This window comes from Rattus norvegicus, chromosome 17, assembly GCF_036323735.1.
Source record: "Rattus norvegicus strain BN/NHsdMcwi chromosome 17, GRCr8, whole genome shotgun sequence".
Lineage (NCBI taxonomy): Eukaryota > Metazoa > Chordata > Mammalia > Rodentia > Muridae > Rattus > Rattus norvegicus.
In genome coordinates, this window is record NC_086035.1 from 48,533,323 (window position 1) to 48,545,368 (window position 12,046).

A 12,046-nucleotide genomic window follows, 5' to 3' on the forward strand; every position below is an offset into this window, starting at 1 on the left:
TGCATTTTATTGGATATTTAGTGTATTTACATTTCAAATGTTATCCCCCTTTCTAGTTCCTCCCTCTCCCATCCTCCTCTCCTTGCTTCTATGAGGATGCTCCCCCTCCTACCCACCCACTCCCACCTCAACACCCTGGCAATCCCCTATACTGAGGAAATGAGCCTTCACAGGACCAAGGACTTCTCTTCCTATTGATGCTAGAAAATGCCATCTTCAGCTACATATGCGGCTGGAGCCATGGGTCTCTCCTTGTGTACACTTTGGTTGGTGGTTTAGTCACCGGGAGCTCTGGGGGGGGGTCTGGTTGATAGATATTGTTGTTCTTCCTATTGGTTGCAAACCCCTTCAACTCCTTCAGTCCTTTCTCTAACTCCTCCATTGGAGTCCCCGTGGTCAGACTGCAAGCATCCTCATCTGTATCAGTAAGGCTCTCAGGAGACATCCATATCAGGCTCCTGTCTGCAAGCACTTCTTGGCATCAGCAATTAGTGATTAAATTTGGTGGCTGCACACAGGATGGATCCCCAGGTGGGGCAGCCTCTAGATGGCCTTTCCTTCAGTCCCAGCTCCACTCTTTGTTCCTGTATTGCTTCCTGTGAGTAATTTCTTCCCCTGCCTAAGAAGGACTGAAGCATCCATATTTTGGTTTCCCTTCTTCTTGAGTTTCATATGGTCTGTGAATTGTATCTTGTGTATTCTGATCTTTCGGGCTAATATCCACTTATCAGTGAGTACACACCATGTGTGTTCTTTTGTGACTTTGGTTGTGACTTGGGTTGCCTCACTCTGGACGATATTTTTTAGTTCCATCCATCTGCCTAAGAATTTCATGAAGTCATTGTTTTCAGTAGCTGAGTAGTATTCCATTGTGTAAATGTACCACATTTTCTGTATCTACTCTTCTGTTGAGGGACATCTGGGTTCTTTCCAACTTCTGGCTATTATAAATAAGGCTGCTATGAACATAGTGGAGCATGTGCCCTGGTTATATGTTGGAGCATCTTTTGGGTATATGCCCAGGAGTAGTATAATTGGTTCCTAGGGTAGCACTATGTTCAATTTTCTGAGGAACCTCCAGACTGATTTCCAGAGTGGTTGTACAAGCTTACAATTCCACCAACAATGGAGGAGTGTTTCTCTGTCTCTAAATCCTTGCCAGCATCTGCTGTCATCTGAGTTCTTTATCTTAACCATTCTGACTAGTGTGAGGTGGAATCTCAGTGTTGTTTTTATTTACATTTCCCTGATGATTAAGGATGTTGAAATTTTTTTTAGGTTCTTAAGCAAGTCATATCTTTTCATTGCTTGTCTTTCATGTTTTTCTAAAATACTACACATACAGCTACTGGGAGTTTCTCCAGAGACTTTCTCACTCTTTGTTTACCTTTGGCCACAACCATAGGTCAGCTGCCTATGTGCAGCATATTTTTAGGGTTATAAATGGATCTTGACACAGCAAGTGCAATTTACATGTAGTTTCTTTACAAATGCATGTCTATGCTGTCTTTTCTGCTCAAGACTGTAGTATTTGTGTGGCACGTGTTATTGTGAGAAGATGTGTGTGGCATGTGTTCTTGTGAGAAGACTATGTGCTACAGTTCTATGCTGTTGAGAATATCATGTATTCTAAGTCTTTGTTCTTAGTGAAGCATATTTGTGTGTGTGTGTGTGTGTGTGTGTGTGTGTGTGTGTGTGTGTTATAACCCATGGTTGTTTCTGGCATTCATTTTGATGTGATGTCAGAATTGAGAGCTAATGGATCTGATTCAGTTTTTCAATTTCATAGGCTGTTCCTGTTGATTTCTCATACCAGGACTTTCTTCTAAGATAAACTTATTGGGTGTTGGCACATTATAGCAGAGTAGACTGGGGTAGAGAGTGCAAAAGGGAGAAAGCCAGAGCTAAATCCCAGCTAAATAGGCCCATTGATGTCTTCCCAGCTTTGTTCTCATCCCTCTCAATGACTTACCCATTACAAACATCATTTCCAATCATGGCATAAATAACAATGGCTGGATGGTCCAGTGCCTGGTTCCTAGACAAACTGAGAAAACAAAGGGTATAATCTCAATTCAATTTCCTATTAGGAAATGGTACATCAATGCATAATATTGAAGAACAGATCGAAATCCCAGCTAAATTGACCCACTACCACCTTTGTAACATTCAGAGCACTAACATTATCCACAAGCTTAGGTGAGTCAGTTGAATTGCTTATGCTCAGTTACATAGAAAATTCTCAGAGCTGTGGGATCTACTCAATTCACAGAGGCCAAGGCTTCCCAAGGCTTCTGTTTAGGACATCACAGCCTCACTTCTGAATTTTAATACCCAAACAGAGAAAAAAAATATTAACTTGACAGGCATGGTATATCAGCACTTAGAAAGCCATAGTAGGAGAATTACATGAGTTTGAGATGACTTTAAGTGGCATAGTTACTTTGGGGTCTACAGCATGAGGCTTTGTCTCAAAAACAGAAACAAAAAACTAAAAAAAAGATTAGTTTTCTTATTTATAAAGCCAAACTATGATGTGATCATCATGGTTTTGCAGTTACTCCTTTCAGAGCAAAATTTTACTCAATTCAGATCCATTTTATAATCCTTTGAGAACATACATTTTCCAAGATTACTGGCGCAAGAAGATGATCCCCATTGGGATGATAGTGACTAATGAACTGTTGATATTCAGTAGAAATGATAATGGGGTAATAAATGAGGGTTTTCATTACTTTTAAGATAAGTTAATCATGCTTTCTGGTTGCTGCCGCCGCGGAGAGCTCGTAGGCAGCACCCCATGAGCAAACTTGAGCCTCGGGACCACAGGTAAGACCAACTTTTCTGCTGCAAGAGACCTGCCTGGTGAACTCAGGTCACACAGAGGCAAAATTCCTCTAGGACCGGGCACTTCCGGTGTTTACTGGGAGTCCTAAACCCGCAGATCCCGGCCCGCAGCAGCTCTCTGCTCCCAAAACCCGTGGGAGAGAGACCTCACCGCCTGGTCAGGTGGACACTCCTGAGGCAGCAGAGCAGAAAAGACCACCAACACTGCCCACCCCTGCCCACATCCCTGGCCCAAGAGGAAACTGTATACGGCCTCTGGGTTCCCGTAGAGGAGGGCCCAGGAGCAGCAGGACCGCTGCATCTGAGACATTGCCAGAACCTGAAGAGACCTACTGGATAAACAGTTCTCTGCACCCAAATCCCGTGGGAGGGAGAGCTAAACCTTCAGAGAGGCAGACACGCCTGGGAAACCAGAAGAGACTGCACTCTGCACACATCTCTGACGCCAGAGGAAAACACCAAACGCCATCTGGAACCCTGGTGGACGGAAACTCCCAGAAAGGGCAGCACAGATCTTCCTGGTTGCTGCCGCCGCGGAGAGCTCATAAGCAACACCTGACAAGCAAACTTGAGCCTCAGAACTACAGGTAAGACCAACTTTTCTGCTGCAAGTGACCTGCCTGGTGAACTCCAGACACAGGCCCACAGGAACAGGTGAAGACCTGTAGATAGGAAAAACTACACGCCCAAAAGCAGAACACTCTGTCCCCATAACTGGCTGAAAGAAAACAGGAAAACAGGTCTACAGCACTCCTGACACACAGGCTTATAGGACAGTCTAGCCACTGTCAGAAATAGCAGAACAAAGTAACACTAGAGATAATCTGATGGCGAGAGGCAAGCGCAGGAACCCAAGCAACAGAAACCAAGACTACATGGCATCATCAGAGCCCAATTCTCCCACCAAAGCAAACACGGAATATCCAAACACACCAGAAAAGCAAGATCTAGTTTCAAAATCATATTTGATCATGATGCTGGAGGACTTCAAGAAAGACGTGAAGAACTCCCTTAGAGAAACACAGGAAAACAATAAACAAGTAGAAGCCTACAGAGAGGAATCGCAAAAATCCCTGAAAGAATTCCAGGAAAACACAATCAAACAGTTGAAGGAATTAAAAATGGAAATAGAAGCAATCAAGAAAGAATACATGGAAACAACCCTGGATATAGAAAACCAAAAGAAGAGACAAGGAGCTGTAGATACGAGCTTCACCAACAGAATACAAGAGATGGAAGAGAGAATCTCAGGAGCAGAAGATTCCATAGAAATCATTGACTCAACTGTCAAAGATAATGTAAAGCAGAAAAAGCTACTGGTCCAAAACATACAGGAAATCCAGGACTCAATGAGAAGATCAAACCTAAGGATAATAGGTATAGAAGAGAGTGAAGACTCCCAGCTCAAAGGACCAGTAAATATCTTCAACAAAATCATAGAAGAAAACTTCCCTAACCTAAAAAAAGAGATACCCATAGGCATACAAGAAGCCTACAGAACTCCAAATAGATTGGACCAGAAAAGAAACACCTCCCGTCACATAATAGTCAAAACACCAAATGCACAAAATAAAGAAAGAATGTTAAAAGCACTAAGGGAAAAAGGTCAAGTAACATATAAAAGCAGACCTATCAGAATTACACCAGACTTTTCGCCAGAAACTATGAAAGCCAGACGATCCTGGACAGATGTCATACAGACCCTAAGAGAACACAAATGCCAGCCAAGGTTACTGTATCCTGCAAAACACTCAATTAACATAGATGGAGAAACCAAGATATTCCATGACAAAACCAAATTTACACAATATCTTTCTACAAATCCAGCACTACAAAGGATAATAAATGGTAAAGCCCAACATAAGGAGGCAAGCTATACCCTAGAAGAAGCAAGAAACTAATCATCTTGGCAACAAAACAAAGAGAAGAAAAGCACACAAACATAACCTCATATCCAAATATGAATATAACAGGAAGCAATAATCAGTTTGTTAATCTATGTCTTTTTATTGGGGAGTTGAATCAATTGATGTTGAGTGATATTAAGGAATAGTGATTATTGCTTCCTGTTATATTCATATACACAACGAGGACCCTGCATTCTGCTGCCTACAGGAAACACACCTCTGAGACAAAGACAGACACTACCTCAGAGTGAAAGGCTGGAAAACAACTTTCCAAGCAAATGGTCAGAAGAAGCAAGCTGCAGTAGCCATTCTAATATCAAATAAAATCAATTTCCAACTAAAAGTCATCAAAAACCATAAGGAAGGACACTTTATATTCATCAAAGGAAAAATCCACCAAGATGAAATCTCAATCCTAAATATCTATGCCCCAAATACAATGGCACCTACATACATAAAAGAAACCTTACTAAAGCTCAAAACACATTGCACCTCACACAATAATAGTAGGAGATTTCAACACCCCACTCTCATCAATGGACAGATTATGGAAACAGAAATTAAACAGAGACATAGACAGATTAAGAGAAGTCATGAGCCAAATGGACTTAACAGATATTTATAGAACATTCTTTCCTAAAGCAAAAGGATATACCTTCTTCTTAGCTCCTCATGGTACTTTCTCCAAAATTGACCATATAATTGGTGAAAAAACGGGCCTCAACAGGTACAGAAAGATAGAAATAATCCCATGCATGCTATCAGACCATCACAGCCTAAAACTGGTCTTCAATAAAAATAAGGGAAGAATGCCCACATATACGTGGAAATTGAACAATGCTCTACTCAACGATAACCTGGTCAAGGAAGAAATAAAGAAAGAAATTAAAGACTTCTTAGAATTTTATGAAAATGAAGGTACAAGATACGCAAACTTATGGGACACAATGAAAGCTGTGCTAAGAGGAAAACTCATAGCTCTGAGTGCCTGCAGAAGGAAACAGGAGAGAGCATATGTCAGCAGCTTGACAGCACACCTAAAAACTCTAGAACAAAAAGAAGCAAATACATCCGGGAGGAGTAAAAGGCAGGAAATAATCAAACTGAGACCTGATATCAACCATGTAGAAACAAAAAGGATCATACAAAGAATCAACAGAACCAAAAGTTGGTTCTTTGAGAACATCAATAAGATAGATAAACCCTTAGCCAGACTAACGAGAGGACACAGAGAGTGTGTCCAAATTACCAAAATCAGAAATGAAAAGGGAGACATAACTACAGAATCAGAGGAAATTCAAAAAATCATCAGATTTTACTATAAAAGCCTATATTCAACAAAACTTGAAAATTTGCAGGAAATGGGCAATTTCCTAGACAGATACCAGGTACCGAAGTTAAATCAGGAACAGATAAACCATTTAAACAACCCCATAACTCCTAAGGAAATAGAAGCAGTCATTAAAGGTCTCCCAACCAAAAAGAGCCCAGGTCCAGACGGGTTTAGTGCAGAATTCTATCAGACCTTCATAGAACACCTCATACCAATATTATCCAAACTATTCCACAAAATTGAAACAGATGGAGCACTACTGAATTCCTTCTATAAAGCCACAATTACTCTTATACCTAAACCACAAAAGACCCAACAAAGAGAACTTCAGACCAATTTCCCTTATGAATATTGATGCAAAAATACTCAATAAAATTCTGGCAAACCGAATTCAAGAGCACATCAAAACAATCATCCACCATGATCAAGTAGGCTTCATCCCAGGCATGCAGGGATGGTTTAATATACGGAAAACCATTAACGTGATCCATTATATAAATAAACTGAAAGAACAAAACCACATGATCATTTCATTAGAGGCTGAGAAAGCATTTGACAAAATTCAACACCCCTTCATGACAAAAGTCCTGGAAAGAATAGGAATTCAAGGCCCATACTTAAACATAGTAAAAGCCATATACAGCAAACCAGTTGCTAACATTAAACTAAATGGAGAGAAACTTGAAGCAATCCCACTAAAATCAGGGACTAGACAAGGCTGCCCACTCTCTCCCTACTTATTCAATATAGTTCTTGAAGTTCTAGCCAGAGCAATCAGACAACAAAAGGAGGTCAAGGGGATACAGATCGGAAAAGAAGAAGTCAAAATATCCCTATTTGCAGATGATATGATAGTATATTTAAGTGATCCCAAAAGTTCCACCAGAGAACTACTAAAGCTGATAAACAACTTCAGCAAAGTGTCTGGGTATAAAATTAACTCAAATAAATCAGTAGCCTTCCTCTACACAAAAGAGAAACAAGCTGAGAAAGAAATTAGGGAAATCACACCCTTCATAATCGTCCCAAATAATATAAAATACCTCGGTGTGACTTTAACCAAGCTAGTAAAAAATTTGTACAATAAGAACTTCAAGACTCTGAAGAAAGAAATTGAAGAAGACCTCAGAAGATGGAAAGATCTCCCATGCTCATGGATTGGCAGGATTAATATAGTAAAAATGGCCATTTTACCAAAAGCAATCTACAGATTCAATGCAATCCCCATCAAAATACCAATCCAATTCTTCAAAGTGTTAGACAGAACAATTTGCAAATTCATCTGGAATAACAAAAAACCCAGGATAGCTAAAGCTATCCTCAACAATAAAAGGACTTCAGGGGGAATCACTATCCCTGAACTCAAGCAGTATTACAGAGCAATAGTGATAAAAACTGCATGGTATTGGTACAGAGACAGACAGATAGACCAATGGAATAGAATTGAAGATCCAGAAATGAACCCACACACCTATGGTCACTTGATTTTTGACAAAGGAGCCAAAACCATCCAATGGAAAAAAGATAGCATTTTCAGCAAATGGTGCTTGTTCAACTGGAGGTCAACATGTAGAAGAATGCAGATCAATCCATGCTTATCACCCTGTACAAAGCTTAAGTCCAAGTGGATCAAGGACCTCCACATCAAACCAGACACACTCAAACTAATAGAAGAAAAACTAGGGCAACATCTCGAACACGTGGGGACTGGAAAAAAATTTCCTGAACAAAAAACCAATGGCTTATGCTCTAAGATCAAGAATCGACAAATGAGATCTCATAAAACTGCAAAGCTTCTGTAAGGCAAAGGACACTGTGGTTAGGACAAAACAGCAACCAACAGATTGGGAAAAGGTCTTTACCAATCCTACAACAGATAGAGGCCTTATATCCAAAATATACAAAGAACTCAAGAAGTTAGACCGCAGGGAGACAAATAACCCTATTAAAAAATGGGGTTCAGAGCCAAACAAAGAATTCACAGCTGAGGAATGCCGAATGGCTGAGAAATGTTCAACATCTTAGTCATAAGGGAAATGCAAATGAAAACAACCATGAGATTTCACCTCACACCAGTGAGAATGGCTAAGATCAAAAACTCAGGTGACAGCAGATGCTGGAGAGGGTGTGGTGAAAGAGGAACACTCCTCCATTGTTAGTGGGATTGCAGACTGGTACCACCATTCTGGGAATCAGTCTGGAGGTTCCTCAGAAAATTGGACATTGAACTACCTGAGGATCCATCTGTACCTCTCTTGGGCATATACCCAAAAGATGCCCCAACATATAAAAAAGACACGTGCTCCACTATGTTCATCGCAGCCTTATTTATAATAGCCAGAAGCTGGAAAGAACCCAGATGCCCTTCAACAGAGGAATGGATACAGAAAATGTGGTACATCTACACAATGGAATATTACTCAGCTATCAAAAACAATGACTTTATGAAATTCGTAGGCAAATGGTTGGAACTGGAAAATATCATCCTGAGTGAGGTAACCCAATCAGAGAAAAACAGACATGGTATGCACTCATTGATAAGTGGCTATTAGTCCAAATGCTTTAATTACCCTAGATGCACAGAACACATGAAACTCAAGACGGATGATCAAAATGTGAATGCTTCACTCCTGCTTTAAAAGGGGAACACGAATACCCTTGGCAGGGAAGGGAGAGGCAAAGATTAAAACGGACACAGAAGGAACACCCATTCAGAGCCTGCCCCAAATGTGGCCCATACATATACAGCCATCCAATTAGGCAAGGTGGATGAAGCAAAGAAATGCAGGCCGACAGGAGCGGGATGTAGATCGCTCCTGAGAGACACAGCCAGAATACATCAAACACAGAGGCGAAGGCCAGCAGCAAACTACTGAACTGAGAATAGGACCCCCGTTGAAGGAATCAGAGAAAGAACTGGAAGAGCTTGAAGGGGTTCGAGACCCCATATGTACAACAATGCCTAGCAACTAGAGCTTCCAGGGACTAAGCCACTACCTAAAGACTATACATGGTCTGACCCTGGACTCTGACCTCATCGGTAGCAATGAATATCCTAGTAAGAGCACCAGTGGAAGGGGAAGCCCTGGGTCCTGCTAAGACTGAACTCCCAGTGAACTAGATTGTTGGGGGGAGGGCGGCAATGGGGGGAGGTTGGGGAGGGGAACACCCATAAAGAAGGGGAGGGGGCAGGGGGATGTTTGCCCGGAATCCGGGAAAGGGAATAACACTCGAATTGTATATAAGAAATTAATAAAAAATTAATAAATTAATAAATTAATAAAAAAAGATAAGTTAATCAAATTTAAAATCATTTCTTAGATATCTTCCACTGACCTTTCGATAAAATTCTTCAGATTTCTGGAAGATGCACCTGAACAATAACAATTAAGAAAGTAATTGTTAATGTGTTTCAGTGACACCATTGATGCAAGAGTATGACTGGATGTCCAAGTCACACTGGTGATGGGGATTGCTTGTTTCTGGTGATTTTCTGTGGTGTGTTATCTTGGATCTCACCTTCCTGGGTTCTCTGCTTCCTTGGCGTTGTACTAACAGAACCCAAGACCCCTTGGATTGGTGTGTTGTCATAGATGAGTAAATAATTTAGTAGATGTGAGGGAAAAGTATCTATCTGTCTCTAAAGAGACAAACTATCCCAAAAGGATCAGAGAGACAGAGAAAAGGATTCTCTGGGAGAGACATCTTCCTGGAAGCCCCCATTTAAGATCCTTACATTCAGAATAATGAGTCCTTAAAATAGAGACTCTCTCTGGGCAGTCAATTGCTCTCTGCTGGCTTCTAGAGGGAAGAAATGCCCAAGCTCTTGCCAACCCAGTGCTGATGTTGTGTTATGGAAGCTGACATATCTGCTAGGCCCTTCATTCAATTCTTCTCCAAGACTCTTAATCTCTCATTTTTAGGATAATAATCAAGAAGTGTTATCATTCTTAAATGTTTTTCATAATGATAAATAAAAATCAAGGAAAGCTCAAACTTTTGTTATCCTAAAATTATAGGACCAGGTCCAGCCAACCTTGAGTACATATGGGAACTTGATGTTCTGGCCACCACACAACCTCAGGAGAATAAGAGTGAAAAGTAGTCAGAGGCAATATTATCTAAGTCCCTTGTCTATTCAGGACAAGGATTGCCAAGCCGTTGTATGAAAGTAGTCATAGTAGATTTAAAAATTCACCACAGCTGGAGGTGGTTGTCACCTGTAATATACCAGCATCCTGGAAGCAGAGTAAAGAGTTCAGGGCCAGTCTGGCCTGGGTAGTGAAGTCCTGTCTCAACACACAAACGAATAAACAATAACAAGCCCCCACAAAACCCAAAATAACCACAAAAAAGAAACAAGGAATTACTTGTTCTTTCTTTTAATGCCTATTTTTTTTCCTGTACAGAATTCTCTCTGGTACAAAGTCCTCATTATTTTTCATCCTCTTCATTTCCTGTGGAATCTCAGTTTTACAAATTTACCTAAGTGGTTTGTATTTTTCCTTCTCTACTCTCTCATCTTCTCAGTTTTCATTTCTGCTATGCTTTGGCCAGATTCACCTCCACATCTTTCTTCTGTCCAATCTCTACTGTCTTCTTCTGAAAGTTTCTCTCTCCAGCTGCTCACTGCTGATATGTCTGCCATTGGAGAAAATGCAGAAATGGCAGCTGGTATGTAATAAGCAGCACAGGCATCACCTTGCCTCTGGGACATGGCAGAACAAGGAAAGTATTTGAAAAACGTATACATTTTGTACCCTGCAATTATAGTTTCACAGAAACAGAACAGGTTGACCCTGGGATAGAGGATTTTTATTTATTAAGGTGATCCAGTGGAGAACCTACACATTCCCTGTTAAGAGAAGAAGAGTTCATATAGACCTTAAAATACTTTCCTGTAGCATCCTTTAATCCTTTAGTGTGTATCATATCAAAAGATATGACTTCAGCCTCAGTTAGCCTGCCCTAACAGAATTTCAATGTATGTTCCCACTGCTGGGTTGGTGTTGACCATACTGTCAAGTACTTCACATTCTATGCATTCTCTCAACGTCAAAATTAATTTTGATGTTCTTCTAAGTGAACTGTTAAACTTAGTGCCTGACAGTAGGTTCCAAATTCTTCATATAAAGAGAATTTTTAAATATATCTAGAATAAGTCTTCATGAAATAAATGATTACTTCGGCAAAACAATGATGTTTTACTATGTTAGGTGTTGTAATTGGTTCTGGGTATAGATTAGTGAATTGAAAAGACATAGCCCTGCCCATAGTCCAGGTCCAGTGTTAATTACCCAACCTAGAAAGAACAGCCATTACTCAGCTCTGATGAATTTGTGTTGTCTAGAAAGAGTGTCCCTATTGTTAGACTTGTCTTCAAAATGGAAGTTGGAAATATGAAACTTTTGCCAAAAATGTACTGATCATAGATTTTGGCAATGAATCCAATGATTCTAAAAAAATGTTTTGTTAAAAAAAAGAACCAAAAAAAATGTTTTGTTTCATGATACAAACCCCATACAGGTTAGGTTTCAAAGCGATTTGATTATTGATAGAACCACAGGAAAGCATGTATGTCAAGGACAAAATGTTGGGTCTCAGGGATTAAGAGCACTCGCTACCCTTACAGAGGACTCAACCACAAGTTCTTTCCCAGCACCTACAGAGCAGTTCACAGCCATCTATGTCTCCAGTTCCAGGGATCTGATGCCCCTTCTGGCTCTTCAGGTAATAGGCCCAAATGGTGCTCAGACACATGTGGAGACAAATATACTCAGACACATAAAATAAAAATAAATCTTCAGGAAATAAGCAAAGCATCACATAAACAGCACTTTCTGATTTCATGTGAAGATATATCTTTTCCATGTGTGTGAAAACATTTGGATTGCCATTTCTAGAAAAATTTTATGACTTCTTCCCACTTTTGTTTTGGCTAGTACATATATATTCACAT

At 40.3% G+C, this 12,046-nt stretch overlaps 1 protein-coding gene across 18 annotated transcripts in view; it reads right to left on the reverse strand.

Moving 5' to 3' along the window:
- Aoah (acyloxyacyl hydrolase) overlaps positions 1-12,046 on the reverse strand; it is a 241,350-nt gene that overhangs the window by 29,511 nt on the left and 199,793 nt on the right. For 11 of the 18 annotated variants that reach the window (XR_005495320.2, XR_005495321.2, NM_001191940.2 and 8 more), the window contains 2 exons: positions 9,424-9,460; positions 1,973-2,047 (listed from right to left, as the gene is read on the reverse strand). Coding sequence is in view for 12 of the 18 variants with exons in the window: in NM_001191940.2 (NP_001178869.1) it covers positions 1,973-2,047; positions 9,424-9,460 (112 nt within the window). In the remaining 6 variants the exon portion in view is untranslated. Of the gene's footprint in view, positions 1-1,972; positions 2,048-9,423; positions 9,461-9,491; positions 10,729-12,046 lie in introns of those variants that run through there. The other 7 variants (XR_005495324.2, XR_005495322.2, XR_005495325.2 and 4 more) reach the window with 2 other exon arrangements.